Source organism: Aphelocoma coerulescens, chromosome 2 (genome assembly GCF_041296385.1).
Source record: "Aphelocoma coerulescens isolate FSJ_1873_10779 chromosome 2, UR_Acoe_1.0, whole genome shotgun sequence".
NCBI classification, from domain to species: domain Eukaryota; kingdom Metazoa; phylum Chordata; class Aves; order Passeriformes; family Corvidae; genus Aphelocoma; species Aphelocoma coerulescens.
Window position 1 is genome coordinate 107,849,632 of NC_091015.1, and position 19,139 is coordinate 107,868,770.

The window sequence follows — 19,139 nt, forward strand, 5'->3', positions numbered from 1 at the left end:
CTTTGTTCTTGCAGATTTTTGAAGGAAGGTAGCAGGAGAGACAGGAAAGATCCTAATTACTTTCTGTAATTTAATTACTGTCATTTTTGTAACAGTAGGGATAACACTACTGGTTCAGCTGGTTTGGTTGTGTGTAAATTAATTATGTTAGAGTAAAAATCACATTTTAAATTAAAAAACTCTAGATTTGAATTGTGAGCTTTGTGCTGGATGTTTTGCCTAAACAGCAAACAGAACTCTCAACTAATGTGTTTTCGTTTCAAAATATATCATTTGCTTTTGACTTAATTATTAATGCAAACTGATGTTTTAAATGTAATTAAAAACAAGCAGTTGCTAATCGGGTGGAAAAATATCCTTCTGATGACAGAGTTTGGCCAGCACAGATGTTTACAAAAACTTCTTTTTATTGTATGGAAAGAAAGTCACATGAAGGGAACATTATTTAGTGATTCTTAAAACTGCTCACAGCACAGTAAGAGGAGATTTGGATGAGATGGAAGGCAGAATCCAGAGCTGGAAATGTTTATTTATTGTTGCAGTTCTACTGACCTTGGTGATTATACGCAGCAAAAGATATTATTAGGCAAGTCTTCACATCAAACTCAACAAGCTAATTTCATTGCATTTCCTATTTAAAGCCTTCTGTGAAGGACAGGGAAGAGATTAATTTGATAGTGTAACTTTCTTCAACTAGTTACATAAGTGAAATTTTACGTATTGTTAGGTGGAAACTACAGTGTTGTGTATTGCTCACATTCAGAAACTGGTAAGCAGGATGAAGAGTGATACTACAAAACAGAAATAAAGTCATTTTGATAAAATGGAGGTAAAAATTCCCTTCATCCTGAAGTTTAAAACGAAAATGTATCACATTCCGTTCATCAAGAATGAATTATCCCTAACCCTATTTTATAGCATTAGGGATAAGATCACTTGATTGATCATACCACAAATGCATGCAGTTTAGTAGTATGCCAAGAAATAGCATGGCATTTATTTTTTTTCCCCACCAATTCACAGCCACTGAATATGTGATTTATATGTTAAATATAAGTTAGAAAGTTTAAGAAAGTGCTTTGCTGATTTTGTTGGTCTGTCAGTTGATAGTCTCTATGTGGGAAGTTTCATGTAAGGTCTGATGTAGCTTTGATATCTCCAGGAAAAAAGCTGCAAACAATTTGGTTCCTTCGATATAGTTGTGTCTGTGAAAAAGGAAAGAAAGACAATGAAGTCCTGTCAGGTTGTCCTGCTCTTAAAATTAGAAACATAGTCCAGTGAAGTTTTATGAGACTTCAGTGGAATTTGCAAGATTGGTAGCCCCAAAAAATTACCCAGTGCACAGGAACGCTGGATATACTTCAATTTGATACTCCTCTGGAAAACTTTTTCTGGGTTTACATCCCCAAATTGTTATTATCTGTAGCCAGCAGCATTGATGTTTTAATGAGGGGAAACAAAAAGTAATTTGAGAATTATTGTAGGATTCTCCAGTTTCCAGAGTTCAGCATGTGTTGACTCAGAACCTGCACAAGGGTTCAGGCAGTGCACTGAAAGTGCTCACGATGGTACCTCCAACAATGAACACCAGCAGCAAGTTTAAGCTTTTTTTGTATAACTACACTAGTTTTGGTCCCTGGACTATAAATACATCTTTATAGCTGTTCCTACTGAAAACCACCAAAATCCTTACATAACCATGAGTGTCTATGACTGTCACACTTCAAAACAGATGCTGTGTCAGAAGAGTGCCCACCCGCGCAATTATCTTTCAGACCAGAGGCAAATTTCATTGCTAGTGAAATGAAAATTGCCAATGTGATGAATTTAAAGACTGAGTAGACACCTCATGAAAACTGTATAATAGTATGTGATAGACCGGGAATTTTGCTTTCTGCTTAGCCCAGCAATGAGTTTCCTGGAGACAGTAGGTTTGGACTATCCAATGCACAGCAAAGCTTCCCATCTGGCCATGGTTATTCATGGGTACCAAGGGACTTCAGTTCTCCCCCTTCTCTGATGGCAGAAACAGACAAATAAAAGAAACCTGCTTATTTTCTCATTCTGGGAATGCTCCCCATCATCAGCTGCTCCAATCGGAAGCATCATCACACTTTTCTGTGTTATAGTCTGAAACATTCTGGCAATAGGAACTGTGGAGCCATCACGAATGAAATCTGGATCTTCTCCAAAAACTGAAATACATGGGAAGAATGAATTAATAAATACGTGTAATCCAGGTGTTTTTCTCTGCTACCATATATTTAAGCAAAGACCTGATACTAAGTGCTTCTGAGTAGAAATGGGTTTGAGCGTGTAGCCAATTGATTTAACAAATCAGCTCTGGTTTATAAACCTCTGGTTTCTTATCATTACAAAAATAAGTAAATGAGGTCTTTTGGCTACTCCTAATAAACATACCGAAATTCAGCAAGGTGTGGAAGATGTTGATGAGTTGTTCTATCAAAATCAGTGATATTTTTAAGGGTAAGTGGCTGCAGCACTGAATTGGGAAATCTCTTCTATTGTTGAGCACAATGCCCCTGCACAATTGCAAACATATTAGGAACTGAAAAAAAAAATTAAAAAGGAACACACCTGTTTTTATTGCTCTTCTTGCTGCTTTATACAGTAGATCATTAACATCAGCAAGCCAGGGCTTTGCACCCAAAGGCATAGACACTTTCAGTCTATTTGGACTGTTCCTCTTGGAAAAGACACCCTCCAAGTGTTCCACCACCTACAGGGAAAATACTTTTCAGTCAAAAGCTTTCATTCTTCTTGCAACTCAAGCTTATACCCACATAAGAGGGACTTAGTTTCCACAATAGAGGCCAAAGAAAAGGTTTGTTTCTTACCTGTTGTTTCACAACCGAAAGGTCCATGTGGGGGACCTGACGGATTGAGAATTTGCCAATTACTTTTGCTGGAATGACTGTTTTAATTCCTGGTTCATGGAAAGCTCCTTCAATCCCATGAACAGAGAGAGAGGGATAACGCCACAGGTGTAGGAGTATTTCTTCCTTGAAAAGAAAAATTTTTGAAAATATAAAGGATGATGCTGGAGCCCTTCACAATTGACATGAACAAGTTTTTTCCATCCTAAAATTTGTATTTTGAGATCTCTGTGTTTTAAAGATGTTTGATTTTTAATTTAAACCCATGCACATGTGTTTTCATTTTTAAAAAATCCTACTACTTTCAGTCATAGAAAGATTTGGGTGGTAACAGCTTTTCATGAAAAATAAGAAAAATAGAGCATTGTTTTAAAATGTCTTGGTAGTTAATTTTCCTAGTGCAAAGTTAGGATCAGAACAACTTCTGATCTGACTGCCTGTTTATCCCACAACTTTTCATGGGAAAAACCATTCAGCCAGACCCATCCCAGATGATACCAGTGAAGAAATTCTAGTAATGAACACTAAATAACACAGTAGGAAAGATGATAATTTTCAGTAACCAAGTTTTTCTGGAGAAGATGCGGAGGGGAAATAAAACTATTATGATTATTATTCTAAGGAAAATAGGAGAAATATATAAATTATAAACTGGTCTTCATGCAGAATCTCAGAGTGCTGCTGCTTTCCTTCAGTTTTATGAGATTAGACCTTTATCTACACATAAAGTTTATGTCAATTCATCCTCATATATGTAAAGCATCAAAACTTAGATAATGTAGTTACATTCTATTTTTGTATTACTAGTTCTTACAGACTGGCTTTAGGTAATTTGAAAACATTTTAATGGAAATAAAAGCATCCATGTTAGTAGAACTTACACCAGAATAATTATGATAGTGATAAAAAAATTAATCAACTCCTTTCTCCTAGCTGCCAATCTTGTGCAGAGAGACCTTTCCAAGCCAGCCCTTACCTGCTGGTTTTTTATTTGGGATATAATTTTTAACTACTGGTAAGGAGAGGCTTGTAGCTTTGGATGCCTTTTATGGCAGACTTGGCAGATATCAAAATCTGTATTAAACAAATAAAAACCACCCAAAACATATCTGCCTAAAGCTGCCTCCCATTATTTCAGAGCTGAATACAACTTCTTTCCTGCTATGTAACCTAAATGTAGGCATTTTAATGCATCTTTTATTTGGCTGTTTAGGCTTGGGGGGAGAGAAGGAGTAGGCAAGGAAGGAAGAATTATACTGGTTTGCATTATTCCTTTTCATTGATTATTCACATTTCAGATTGCTTTCCCCAGATGCAGTGCCTTACATTATCAGCAGACTAATTTTATTTACCTTTTACTTCTCAGTGCTCTTTTATTTTATTTTGAGCTTGCCATTGACTGAAAATATCTTTCAGTTTGTCTTTCTACATAAATGCTACAAATAAGTGATTTAAATTCCTTCTGCTGAGTGTTCATACAAATTTTATGTTACCTTGGTGCTGTAGAGGAATTTTTTCACACCACAATTAATTCTATGTTCCTCTAGATCAAATTCAATTGATTCATATAATTTCCTTTCCTCCTCCGTCAGGGCAGCAACACTGTCGTAGATTCCAGGGATCTGAATATGACCTGTGGAATCCACAAGGCTGTCTACAAAATAAGATACAGATATCAGTACAAGTGCAGCCTATTTCTTTCCCTTGGCAATCATAACACCTTTTCCCTTCAACCTAGCTCTTTACCAAATTAGTAAGCCTAACAACTGTTTGCATCTGTCAAGCTGCAACACCTAACTTGATATATTTGCATATTTATTAAGAAAACCATTGAGCTGCTGTTTGTGTGTAGTGTGTGGTGTGTCAGCCCAGCTTCTGACATGAAAACATCATCCTACTGAGATACAAATCAGCATTAAAAAGCTGGGTTTTGCTATGTGTGTATGTATTAAAGTTGCCTGTAATCCTTAAATGTTCTTAATTGACGCATGACTGACATCAGCTTAACATGTCTGAAATCCTGGCCTTACTGGGGACATTCCCTTCCTCAGTTGCTGCCACCATAGCTGTGTTGAGGTTTGGAAACCTGGGAATCTTGCTTTAATTAGACTTGCCTCACAGCAATTAAACGTGGCCCTGACCTTCATTAGGCTGATCATGGGCATCACTCCCCAGCTGCTCCCGAGCAATGATGTGTTATTACCCAGCAGCGCTATCAGGTCCAACAGCGGCTCATGAATGATGCCTCCAAAAGTTCCAGAGTGAAGGTCCTTGCTGCCACATTCAACCTGTACCAAAACCACTGGTTACAGAGGAACACTTGCTACCTTATTCTTCTGTGAGTGTTTGTTTTCCACAGTGACTGGTGGTTCCAGCTTTTTTAAACAAGACCACAAATGAACAGAAAATATTTATTTTTTTCTAAGTAATAAATGGAAAACATCATGTCAGGAATAGGCTGCTTTGGCAAAGAGAAGATGGAGCTCTGTTGTCAACACCAGAGAGAGAAATTCAGCTGTCTGTAGCACTTAAACATTTGAGAGCAAGGGTGCCCCTCCACTCCCTCTTTTGCTTGAGTAAGATTAAAGACATCATACATTAAACATTTGCATATTACTGTTTCTAACATTGGAGAATAAATTCTTCAAGTTGTGTACCCTTTTTATTTAATGCAAAATCTTCTTGAAAAACGGCAAAAATTAATCTTGTTTTATATTAAGAATATATGTCCAACCTTAATTCCAGATTGCAACAAATAAAAATTAATATGTCTCTTGAATAGCAAGGCTTTAGAATAGAGGCATTTGAGTTATTAAATGGGTTCTTTTTCTAGACACATTTTCATACTTGGGTTTATCATAAAATATTTTCCTGCAAAAAACTTGTTTATTCTTCTCAAAACCTCATTACAGCTAACTGTCTACTAACAGGGAGAGATCATTTTTGATGTTTTAATAGCATCATTTTTCTTAACCAAGACTTAGAAGAATTGAATCAAGGCTGCCAAGGCTCTTTTGGTTAAAAAAAAATTCATTCTTTTTCAGACATAAAGGTTAATGCAGATTTTTCTTTAGTTCTCAAGTTCTTTAATCTTCTCTGTGAATTCCTTTCATGCTTCATCAGGAAGCATTTCCAGATGAGAAATTTCTGCTCTTTATTTCACAGTAGCTCACATTGACTGCTGAATATAGCATGTTGGCTACAGTGAACTTTATTTGCTCCTGCCAATGGTTAAAAGAATTTTGTGTGGCTTTTAAACCCAGAGATCCAACCAAACTGAGTCCCTTTAGGCTGATTCATTGTACTAACCAGTATCTGCTGCAAAAGGGCAGAGCAGCAGAAGGGATGGTTTTAGAAAGAGCTGGAGAGTCAGGTGCAGGGGTGGTGCTGCATGAGAGTTGATACGCAGAGGGGAGGATGAGAAAAGACTGGAAGAGTGGCAGGAAAGTAATGCATGAAGAGAGGAATCAAGGGGAGAACTGATTGAAGAGAAGCTAATGGAAGCAAATAAGGCTAATTGAATTGAAATGAGGAGGAAAATCTGCAGAAGCCAAAAGGGATGCAGAAGAAAGCTCTGTACTTGTAAATATTAAGCCTTCCTTCAGTCTTTCTCTGCATGCAGATGTAATTACAGCTACATCAGTGCTGTCTGTCAGAGGCTCAGCTCAAGTGAACCTGTGTCCTTTACCTCCACAAAGAAGCAGGCATTTCCCCGACTCCCATAGGTAAGGGCAGGCTTCTTGTTGCTGAGCCACAGATTGTCCGAAATTACAATATAATCAACATCAGAGAAGAAGCCCTGGTTTTCTTCTTCAAGTAACTTTTCTAGCCCCAAGGATCCTGCTTCTTCCATGCCTTCAATTACAAACTTGAAGTTCACTGGCATAGCCTACATAAAAATTAGAAAAGTCTGGGTAAGAGACAAGCATTTAAAAAAATTTTTTTTAAAAAGCTTTAAAATTAGGAGCAGACTGGCTTGCTGTATATCTTGTGTTAGGAAAAGAAAGATGTAGGATAAGTATGCAGGATATATAGCTTGATTCAGTAGAAAAGCCAGTGATGGACACATATAGGTTCCCAGAAAAACTTGTTATTTTCCTCATGCTTTTATCTACTTTTCATTTTTGAAGGAGAATAAGTTATATCTTTTTTTTTTTCTTAGTGTTTTCAGGAAACTTGCTGGAATGTCTCATTAAATGGACTTTCTCTGAGTGCTATTCAATATTCTAATTGCTTTGGAAATTCTAACTGTGTAATAGCAGTTGCATTTTCACAGAAAATTTCCTGCCTCTTATATTTCCACTGTTACTGCCCATGCGGGAGCCACTGGCTGCAGTTTTCCCAACGTTGTCCATCACCAGACTTAGATGGTGATAAAAACGTTGTCAGTGATTCTACTATAATTGTCTTTTTAGCACTCATGAATTTGCAAGCCTGCTGGTTGATAAGGATGCATTTCCAAGAGTAATTAGGAGAACGTTTATTATGCAATAGTGGGAGTTGAAAATGCTGACATATCCCATAGAGGACATAAATTTCAGCTTAGTTTCCTATTACAATTCATTTTCTCATTAGAGGTTTTAAGATGTTTTCTCTTTTGATTCAATGCTCAGATTAAAGGCAAGAACAAATGTGTAAAATTAAATGAACTTGTGTCATGGATGGGTTCACTGATGGTTCATCAGCTGGCCACAGAAATTTTAGAAACAAACTGTTCATGAATATTGTTTGATGGTCTGTGCTCTTTTCTAGAAAAAGGCTTCAAATGAAAAAAATTTCTTTTTGCTTGCTTGTTAAAATGTCAAGATAGCTATTAGTGATTTGAAAAACTAGAAAGATGTCAGACCCATAACCATATCCACTTACAACTACTCTTTAGGTAAATAATGTGTGTTTTCTAGTGCTTAAGAGACATCGAGGTCCATTCAGTACTACAGATGCAAGAAAAACATGTTTTCCAGAAGGCTGTAAGAGGACTTTAAAAAAATCAAGACAGTGCTCAATTTGTGCCATGTCATAATGTCATAAGAGAGACACAAAACTGTTTCTCAGCATGCTAACAGAGTATGTCATGCAAATTCACCTTAAAGGATGATAGTTAACCAAGTTACAAGCTTAGAATTTATGTTCATTTAGCTTTACTTTGGGGATACAATTTCTCCAAAATTATTACGTTATTTGGACATGACTGTGTTGGTCATTGTAGTAATTTAGGCAATGTCTGACCTCAGAACTATGTCAGACTGAGCGATTGTGTTTGTACTAGGTGAATGCACCCATTCAAAGTATTTGCTTTGATAAATCTAGTCTGTTGGTGACATAACAGTCCATTCTGGAAGAACATTTTTTGATACTTATTCTCTTCACACACACATAAATTGAAGGTATCTTGTAGGCAGACTAAACCAAAGATCAGCAGAATGCAACAGCAGAGATGAGTCTTCATGAGCATTTTGTAATGTCTGTTATTTTACTATTTTAAAAGCTCTCAAGAGAACAGGGTATCAGAGCTATGTAATGTATGTAATACATATTGAATACTTCCCCGTGGGTTTTCCTCTGCAGGGCAATGGCAGCAAGACTATTTACATTGCAGACAGACTGTTCAAAACAGAAATGCTCAAAGACAAATTCTTACTGGAGTGGGACCAGTGCCCTAAGTGTTGCATTAGAAATAAGCTAATATTTTAAAGTGTACAAAGTCTGTTGGGACCAAGATGTACCATCTAATTCAGGAAACTAAATACATCCCTCCAGAGATATAACAAATAATAACAACAAATAATAGTAAATAATAAAAATTAGCAATAATAATAATAATAAAGAAATCCTCATTGATACCTACTAACTTTAAGGCTCTGAATGTTTCCACTGCATTTATCCAAGCTAGGACAGGTCCCTTATTGTCTGTTGCTCCACGCCCATAGAGGTTTCCTTAAAAAGAAAAGAGAAAAGTTTTTAAGCAATCTTTGAATTTTCTCTCATCACTTCAATGTAATTGGCAAATTCCAGTTGCCACAGAGGCTTTAGCAATGTGTCAAGTGTCGAAAGTGTCAGGATCTCACTGGTTCATTTTAAATAAGGTGATGAGTGTTCAGGTGTTTCCCAGTGGACTGGTACACTTTTTTTCCCTTTCCTTCCTTTTATACACATCATGTTGTGGTTTCTGCTACATGCCAATTTTTTAGCTTCACTTTTCTTCTCAGGAACTGTTTGTTCATACCAGATATGCCTGAAGGGTTTGCACAATATGCAGCTTCTGGACACATCATTCAGACCAGGTAACAAGTAGCAAAAACCCTACAGATAAATGCCATGGCAGAAATATGAAGCTACAAGTCTAAGTATGTAACTTCTTTTTCAACTGTACATCACGTACAGTTACGCTGTACATGAAACTGAGATCTGTCCCTGTGTATAGACTTCTGTAGCAGTCCCCACTGGATACACTGGATATACACTGAAATAAGGCAGAAAAATTATACCAGTAAGGCTGTTGGGAATTGATCCCAGATGATAAAAAAGGACAACTTAATGGTTGTCAGGGAATCAGGATTTCAGAGGTCTTACTTATCTGCTGACCCTCTATCCATGATTTTTGTTCCTTCAGTCAGCTAGCTGTGCTGGAAGGATAATTACGTTAAGGGGGCCTCACATCCTTCCACCACAAATGCTTCTTAGCTCCAGCATGGCAGGTCAAAGTACAAAAGTGGCATGAAGCAAGAGCAGGAGGTGCAAGGGAGGATGATGGTTGATGCAAAAGACCTATGAGAACTTTTAAGCAGAAATGGATTCTCTGTTGAATACTCTATAAAGCATCTTTAACCACACATTGCTTTTCTATGTCGCTGTTATCCCCAGAGAACAGCGAAATCACGACATAGGTCCAAGTCAAATAATATGGCCAAAGGAGAGCTAAGACCCCATTTACTGAATAGCTCTTCTTTTATAGTGTAGTTCGCAATAGAGAAATTACATGATTGGCTTATTCACCCACCACCCTGAAGGTGATAGCTTGAGCAGTAAGACACCCATTTCCAAATATTATTCTCACAAGGCTGAAAACAATTCTAGTGTTCTCGTAACAACCTGCAGGTGCAGAAATGGTTTACATTCTTACAAACTGTTGTCTATCCAGTTCTCATGAGAACGAAAGCTTTCACAGAGAAGCTGTGAGAAGCTGGATTTCTCTAACTGCTTTCTTATGAGAAAGGAAATTTTCACAGGAAAATTCCTCTGCTCCTGCCTTTTAGCATCCACATTTTTACACCAAATATTAGGCAGTCACTGATGGGTCTCACTAGTCACAGTATAATCATCAGAGTTGAAAGCTGCTGGACATGTCCCAAAGATTTCCACAGAAGTCCCCATGCTTTGGTTAAATATACAGGAACCCTTCTCCCACTCAGAACCTCAGTTGTGTGTTCAAATAATGATACAAAACTTATGAAAATATGCACACCATCGATTTCAGTCAGTGTGTAGGGGTCACTGTTCCAGCCATCTTCCTTCTTGGCAGGCTGCACATCCACATGACCATAGAAACATACAGTGGGATTTTGTGGATCCTTCCCCAGTTCCCCAAGAATCACAGAAGGCAGTGGGAGGACTTGGCCATCAGGCAACTGTGGAGAAAGGTTAAAAAAGAGCAACTAAGGAAAACCAAACCTTCTAAAAATTACAAATGTACAAAAAAATCTGGAATTCTCAGTATTGAAAATACTTCTACACTCAACTGACTCTGATTTGATTAGGTCCACAAATCTGACTGAATCAAGTTCTAACCTATTCAGAGAAACTAAGATCTTTTTCCTCAATTGTTTATTTCCTGTTGGACTTTGTAGAGCTCTTCTGACATTTTATTGTCATCAATGCCCTCCTTACTAAACTCTCACTTCCCAGCACTGGAGAAGACAGAGGCAGCCTTGTCCTATAGAGTCTACTGTGACACTGAAGTAGTCAAAAGCCACACAAATTAATTTGGGGTTAGATTTCACCACTGACAGAGGGCTGGAGGCTTACAACTTCAAATATAGAAACCAAAAAACGTGTTGCTGGCAGGAGGCAGCAGCTGTGTCAGACTGTCTTAAAACCAGGTTAAGGCTAATCCTCTAATGTGGCTCTGTGCACAACAGAGCTCCACACAGCCCAATTGCATTCTCTGCAACTATCAAATGACATAACCTGAAATATTAAATTGTTGTTGTACTGCAGGGTCCTTGTGCCAAGAATCAGAATCCTCACCAGAAGCCTCAGAGAAAAGAAAAGGGAATCACTATTACTGAACTTTTGAATTCCTGTTAGAGGAGAAATGTGACAGCCCAGGGCAGAGAAGAGCCCACAGCTGCAGTAAGGTGAGTAAATTAGAGATAAGTGTTTCTCAGAAATGAATTCTTCCCTGTTGCTTCCCAACAATCATTAAGGAAATAGCTTGGATCATTTGTCAGAAGCTCTGAAAACCAAAGATGATGCTCTAGGTAGCTAACCCTTTCTGTCTGACAACATTTTCCGTGTAAGAACTACCTCCCTCTTATGGAGTTCAGTGACACATGATGCATTAATTCTCGTGCTTCATTACATACAAGAATGTAAAAACGAGCCCCAGTAAAAATCTCAGTCCTTTTTTGCAAACTGCTTCACTCCAGTTAAAAGCATCAAACTCCCTCCTGTGCACAGAACATCAGTTTGCATTTGGATTGTCTATGTGGCTCCCAGTATGCTCTCAGTTCTCAGACCTGATTTCAGCAGGTATCATGTAGGTACACAACTACTGATAAATCTTTATCTAGCTTTCAAAAAAATAACACTATGTCATAACATACAAGTACAAAGCACTGAAAGCAATAGAACACGTGCAGATATGATGTTTTAAGTCCAAGAATCAGAGAAGCACCTGATGTGACCCCAGGTTTACTAAATGAACAGTGGCTCCCAGTGCTGCAAGTCTGTCTGCTGCCAATGCCATCATTCGCATTACTTCTTTCCTCAGATGTGGTTGAACAGAATCGCTTTCCACAGCCACCCATTCCTTCAGATCCTGCATAGGAAGAAAAGTGCAGTTAGGTGATCCAGAATGTTGTTGTCCTTGGCCCTTGTATCAGAAATCTCACACTGGAAGATGGTTTCCTTTCTGTATCATCACAGCATTATCACGGATGATCTAAGGTTTCAGCATAGAGGGGAATCACTTAGATGTCTCCCCAGGGTTGAGATTCCTGATTTTCTAAACAGGGAGGGTGCTCACACTTAGGCATTCACATTGTCAACCCATGATCTAAAATCCAGTGGAAGAGAGGGTAGACTAGATACTGACTAGTTTGCATTATAGAAATTGCATTATGTACAACTTACTTTGGTGATCCTAATGAGGATTCAGAAGCGCTCATAGATTCAAAGCATAGCTGATACTGACTGACTGGACTAATTATGTTTCTCCTTTTCACAGGGGGCTGACAAAAATGAAATCACAAGCCAGCATGGGACCAAGATTCCTCTCCTTGCCAAGAGCAAACCTACAAAAATCAGTTCTAAAGCAAAGACAGAGAGCAAGCATCCTATCTGGCTTGCATCTCCCATGCAGGTGCATTTTGGCTCTGTGGAGCCTGTCTCTGAACACGCTCAAAGGATGCCCACAATCACTTCTTTGTGGAAGTCCATGCAAATGCCTCCTTCACCCCAGGGGTCCCCAGCAGTCTGTCCCCTTGCAGCCTTGCTCTGTGAAGTGCATATTGCACTCCTGATGCCAGACCTGGAACCCTGCTCATTACCTTTGTGACAAACACTCCTCTGGCATGCAGAGCTCAGGCCTCTGGGGCACCAGCTCTGTGCTCATCATTTCACTGCAATATAGCTCCTACCTTGATGAAATCACTTTGATGTGCATCAATGTACTGGAAGATCTCCATCTCCAATGCTGAAGAGGATGAGCGGGACATTGCTGCCTTAGAGAGCAGCACAGGGCTGAAATGGATGCTATCTGAAAGTTAAGGATAAAATTCAACATTACAGACATACTGCAATATACATTTCTTTTCAGCACTAGAAAGCGGAGATATTTACAAAGTGCTGAGCTTATTTAAGTCTCCTTTAATCTCCTCGAGCCAGAAGAAAGTGTACTCATTTTATCACATAAAACCTTCAATTGACTCATAGTCAAGTTGCTGAAACAAAAAATTGAAAAGTGACCAAAGAGTGAACAGCTTTAGTTTCAGCTTTATAAGAAAATTAGGGGTAACATTTTCTAAAGAAACATTTGTTGCATCAGTTTTTCAGTACAGAAACCCCAAATTGTATGTTCTGGGAAGACAACCCTGAGGGAAGATTTGCAGACACCAACAGCCCAAGGGACTCATCTTTCTTTTTTTTCATTTCCAGAATCACAGAATATCCTGAGGTGGAAGGGTTCCACATGGATCATTGAGTCCAAGTCCTAGTCCTGCACAGCACAACTCCAAGGATCACACATGTGCCTGAGAGCATTGTCCAAACACTCTTTGAACTCTTGTCAGTCTTGGTGCTGTGACCACTTCCCTGGGAAGCCTGTTCCACTGCCCAAATACCCTCTGGGTGAAGAACCTTTTCCTAATATCCAGCCTAAACCTCCCCTGACATAACTTTAGGCCATTCCCTAGGATCCTGTCACTGGGCACCACAGAGAAGAGATCAGTGTCTGCCTCTCCTCTTCCCCTCACAAGGAAGTTGTAACTGCAATGAGGTCTCCTTTCAGTCTCCTCTTCTCCAGGCTGAACTGACCAAGTGACCTCAGCCCCTCCTCATGCAGCTTCCCCTCAAGGCACTTCACCATCTTCATAATCCTGCTTTGGATGTTCTCTAATACTTTCATATCTTTCTTACATTGTAGCACCCAAACCTGCCCCCAGCACTCGAGGTGAGGCCACTCCAGTGCAAAGCAGAGCAGGACAATCCCCTCACTTGCTCAGCTGGTGATGCTGCACCCCAGGACATGATTTTCCCTCCAGACTGCCAGAAGAAGGGAGAAAAATGGATTCACTGACACACATTCCACATTTTACATGAATAAGGGAAAACAAGCCTGAGAATACTAGAAAACAAATAGCTTTTGTGGTTGAATAATAACAGTGTCAATACTGAAACACTTGATAGGTGCAGAAGTCATTTAGTACTTGCAAACCTCTCTGCCATCTTTTTTTTTTTACAAGATAAGGTTTTAAAGTGTGTTTTTCTTATTCCTGCAGTTTTTCTTTCACATTGGCTTGAAGTGGTTGCTGTAGTGTCTTAAATTGGTATTAGCAGAGTAAACCTTGGATGGCTAAATACCTGCTTGGGTTAAATTCAGAACAGCTGCTGTATCAGGCTGTGATGGGATGGACTCCAAGGTCAAAACTCAATGCTTTCATTCTAAAAATATTCTATACTGATAACAGAAGGTATAGTTGCAGGTCTATCCATAACTCCTTAACTTTGATGCATTGCTAAGGTGATAGGCTATGGTAATATTAATAATTTCAATTATGTTTCTCTGACAGAGAAGGAAGATTGAAAACCCAAGCATGATGAACAAGATGAGGGAAGCATTGTTCACTTTGGCTGGAGATCCTGGCTGTATGAAGGATGGGCCCCATTTTCCAACGTTCCTTTAGAAGCAAGGTTACAAGGTTTACTTTGCTCTCTGAAGTGAAGCTTTGAGAAGGCCTCTGACAGTAGATATAATTCCCAGTATCCAGTTCCTGACATCTCTTGACACTGGAAACACTGGTATTGAAAGAGACCAAATGCTGATTTTACAGGAGAGTGAAACTGCAAAGCACTGCTATGGAGATGACTTGTTAACCAAGACAAGAAAATCCAAATTTGGGTGTGGTTTTTAGGATGGAGAGATTAAATTTAGCTGTATTATTTAAATATAGAAATATTTTTTAAATACTAAACCCCAATCTTAAGTGATGGTCAAAGTACCATTTTCTTCTCACATTGTTTTCTCCATAAAACAGTAAACCCTACCTCCAAAGAGGTGGATCTTATCAACAATCCCCTTCAAATATTTTCATCACCAGTCACAGCAACAGCAGTTTGTCCTAAAGCAAAAGGGATTATTACAGGAATTTTTGAAGCAAGCATCGGAAAAAAAATCAGGACACTTTAGGAGAGACAAAGCAGCTTCTGGGATTTAGCAACAAAGACCTGGTAGAGAATGAGGTTTTCATAGTTTGGGTTACAGTCATCTTTGGATTGAGCTTCTGTGGGTAAGGCTTAAGAGGAGGAATTCTGCAATTACTTAAAAGCCTCAGACTGGCTATTTCGTCCAGCCTTGAACTGTGCAAGTGGCTGCAAATATTTGGCAACTGAAATCCATTTTACAGAGGGCAATAGGAGTTAGGAGTGCAGACCACAGGCATCGTCAGGAGGACTTCCCAGGCTGTACAGGGCAGAGAAGACCATGAGTCCCAGACTGGGGTGGTGGTAACTGGACCCTGAGTTTCCTGGCACAGACAAGACACTGTCACTTGTGGGACAGTGCCTGGGGAGACACAGGAGGGCATTTGAACCAAAACATTGCAGGTCATGTTCAAAAGGGGCTCAGGGTACAGGGAGATGGTCAGCATTGGGTAAAAGCTGAGCATGGAGGCCATTTATGTTGTTTGCTTCTCTTTTTGTCACTGTCTGCTTTTGGAGGACCAGGCAATGGCTCTGCAAGGTTGCTCAGTCTCACTTGAGCCAGCAGTGGGTCCCAAGAGAGCAAAGTTTACCTTCAGGCTGGTCCTTTTGACAGGTACAGTGTATTCCACCTGGGAGCTGGGTCTCACAGAGGGGAGGCTTGCTCCCACATGAGCTGAGGAGAGGATGGAACCGCTCTGGATGCATTTGTGAGAGGCTCCAGAAAAGTGCAAGGCACTGCACCCCCAGAAAAAAGTGATAGGAATAGGAATTATACAGGGAGCATTCATCCAAAGGTGGGATGAAACCTAGTTTTGCCGTGGTCAAGAAATCCCAGGATTTTAATCGGATGTTCATCTAGAGAGACATCATGGCCATTATCTTCATTTACCACAAAGCCTGCTGGATGCCTCAGTTTCACATGTATTTCACTCGTTTTTCTACCTTGCTATTTCCAAACCTCAGTTTGGAAAACATTTACAACAGAGGCCACTGAATGCACACTCCTTTAACCTTACCATAGAAGACTAGACAGGCTTCTCAGGTTCACTTATGTACAAAATAAATCTTTTGGTTATGCCACACTTGAAGAAGGAGGATCATAGCAGAGGTCAGAAAATGGCTGCTAAAGGCACCAAGCTCTTGCAATGGATTTAAATATCAGTGTCTCCATCACATGAAATTTCCCCTCCTTCTATTCAAATATTCGATATTGCTGAATTCTATGCATTTTCACTCTAAAAAATAGAGTATATTTATATATATAGTTGACACCTTATGGTGACTGGAATGAACACGTACCTTTTAATGTCAGAATCACAAAAGGGCTGCTTGCTTTTACAGAGGATGTGTGCTGTGGTGCTGGTATCTTTCTCTTTTTGTCTTGGTTACGTGCAAATGACCTGGAAAGATACAGACAAGAGACGTATGTCTTCGTCATGTTTCATTAGCATTTAACTGTTTAAGAAAATGAATCAAGGAAGCTAAAATGCTGTGAAGGGGAAAAAAAAACAACCAAGCAAGCAAAATATTCTAGGGAGTTTTGGAATTATTCTGTGATATTTTCGAAACAGATCAAACTTCAAGAAAAGATCATAGAATACCACAAAAATACTTCCTTTCATAAACAAAAGTAAGGAACAGTGGCAAAGTTTGGAAAACGAATGTGAGGAGATACAGAGTAGCAGAGTGCAAAAAATGTTAATAATTCAAACAAGAAAATAGGTAGCAGCTATGCTCTGCTGTCATAGAGGGAAGGAGGGAAGGGAGTAGCTGGTGGAACTTCTTGTTAATGCACTACTAATGCACGGGCAGTGCTGCTCAGGAGTGTTGGGATTGCAACTGGAAAAGCTTGTGTTGAAAAGGGAGTCAGTTTAATAAAGCTGCAGAAAGATTTTAGGCAAGGCTGAAATATCTCAGTGTCATAAGGAGAGGAAAAATGATTTGAAAGGATGATGAAGAAGGGGGGGATATCAAACAAAGACTTCAGTGTTCAATGTCAAGTGTATTTTATTTGATGTCATTTTAAGGAGCAGTTGCTGCTCTATAGAAAAATGTAGTATGCCTATTTTTAGAAATAATACATGACAGTCAGTTGTGCACTTTCTCTTCCTTCCTTCTTCAGTAGTAAGAACATTTTGTCTTGCTTCCTCCCATCCCATTAAGCACTGTTAAAAGAAAACTTAGTGTTCTTCCACAGTGATTTAACAAGAAATCCAAGTTGATTCTTTAACTAGGATGGTTCTTAGATAAAATATCAACTAAACTTACAAATATTTGAGAAGCAGCTCCTGAACGTGCTTTGAAAACCTCCTTGTCTCTCCTGAAGCATGTGCTTCATGCGCTTCCCTCCCTGCAATGCAGCGTTTCAGGTGTGTGCAGGGAGGAGGGTGCCAGTGAAAACTGAGCATTGGGTTGCAACCAACCCAGAGAAAAACAAAGTCAGGACTCATCTGGTTTGCAAATACCATAAAGTACATTTGACATGAAAGGAGATAAAGATGTTTATGGCAGTAGATAGTAATTTACCAAATCAATGGTGGACTCCTTTGAAAAGAACCTTCCTTCTAAGAAATCATCATCAAGGAAGATAACTGAGATAATGGGGTTATTTTTTAACTCCCTTTAACAATATTCATTGATAAGTGGCATACCTTTGGTGGAAACAGGCAATCAAGCCACAGTCACCTCTCCAGCTGAGTAAGTGAGACCCTTGGCAGAAGAGGATGACAACTCTTCATGTGGCAGCTCTCAAGCCCAGCCTTGACCATGTGCAGCTGCTGTTGTCTTAATGACCAGGAGCTGCAGAGATCCAGACACCTGCAGGGGAACAAACACCAGCTCACAGCACCTGACTGCATTTGTAGATTATTAAAGAAGTATCATCCAAATCAATAGACTGTGTAGCAGCAGTGAGAATATCTGGTGGGAAGCATAGGTAAGGTCTGCACTTGCTGGCAGGTGACACTGCAATGCCCAGTGCTATTTCCAGCAGTCAGCTCTTAAAGTGTTGCAACGTGAGTTGCCTGAATGGTGTTTTGGAGAACAGCAATGGCCAGCCCTGCCCGTGCTCAAGCCAACCCTTTAGTGAAAAAAGTGAGACCCTGTTTATCAGTCCTGTTTTGCTGTAATACAGATGATATTTAAAAAGAAAGTCCTTATCTCTAGGTGCTCCACTTTGAAGCTGCCTTTGTTGCTGATGATGAGACCCTGAACTGGAAAGGTCTCCTCTTTCACCTGCAGAACAGGGACATTTTATCTCAGTTTACTGATAAGTTCTGCAGTTAATGAAGAGATAGTTTTAAGTTAAAGATTAATTTTTGGTTTAGATGCTCACTTCTGCCTCTCTATCAAAGCAGGATAGCCAAATCAATAATAAGTCAAGTCATAAGAAATTTTCCTATCTCCTTTCCTTCCTGGAAGTCCAATATCCCAGCAGGAATCCCAGTGCCAGAAAGGACTTTAGCACTGCTGATAAGTGTTACTACTTTACCGTAGTATGTTGGGAGACTGAGAGAAAAGAGGTGGATTTTGCTTTGACTTGAAAAGTGGAAAAGAAAAGGATACATTTCTGTTAAGGCAAAGCCTTTCTCCCAGGAAGCATTATTGCCCTTTCTGCCCAGCGAGGAGGAGTAATTCACCATTTACCTAAGAAAATTTTCTGCTCATTGGTTTGCAGTAAGATAAACATGGGCATAAAAATATTTTTCCTGGAAAGACAGCTATGCTGGCTCTTGCTCTTTTCATGGCAAAAAGGTTTGTAGGAAAATACTGGGGGATGTGCAGTACTTGTACTTAGATGTGGATTGCCTCACCATCTTCTTGCTGCCAGTTCTCCACTGCAGAAGGGAGAACTCCTGAACTTGTAGTAAATTTTAGGTGCTTGAGTCTGCATACAAATTTTACCCTTAAAGCCCTCTGCCCATTTTGAAAGGACCTCTATTGACATGGTCAAATTCAGTAATAAGCAAAACAAGGTAACAAATAATAATGGAGGTCCAGGTTCTGTCTCACAGCCTTACAAAGATCTTTTTTTAAGTACTTGTTCTTCACTTGATTAATGCGTAAAAACTTGTTTGCAAATGAAATGCAAAATTTGGGGGGAAA

General features: G+C 39.3%; 1 protein-coding gene across 1 annotated transcript; it reads right to left on the reverse strand.

The window, feature by feature from the left end:
- Positions 1–389: 389 nt before the first annotated feature.
- On the reverse strand, positions 390–17,763 carry CNDP1 (carnosine dipeptidase 1). The gene is made up of 13 exons (XM_069004334.1): positions 17,687–17,763; positions 16,335–16,435; positions 12,755–12,873; positions 11,791–11,934; positions 10,360–10,522; positions 8,743–8,831; positions 6,586–6,786; positions 5,101–5,185; positions 4,391–4,551; positions 2,859–3,023; positions 2,599–2,740; positions 2,048–2,195; positions 390–1,205 (listed from the first exon to the last, which is right to left on the reverse strand). Exons 3-13 carry the CDS (start codon positions 12,830–12,832, stop codon positions 1,100–1,102), a joined length of 1,482 nt encoding a protein of 493 aa, XP_068860435.1. The 5' UTR covers positions 12,833–12,873; positions 16,335–16,435; positions 17,687–17,763; the 3' UTR covers positions 390–1,099.
- Between the last annotated feature and the right edge of the window lie 1,376 nt (positions 17,764–19,139).

Bases quoted from the DNA above. Each gene is read 5' to 3' on its own strand.
- CNDP1 (XM_069004334.1), bottom strand. From the start codon at position 12,832: ATGTCCCGCTCATCCTCTTCAGCATTGGAGATGGAGATCTTCCAGTAC. The intron at 10,523-11,790 runs GTGCTTCTCTGA...CTTTCTCCACAG, and splicing joins TAAACCTGGGGTCACATCAG to TTGCCTGATGGCCAAGTCCT. The intron at 2,196-2,598 runs GTGTGTTCCTTT...CATGTATTTCAG, and splicing joins AAGAAGAGCAATAAAAACAG to TTTTTGGAGAAGATCCAGAT.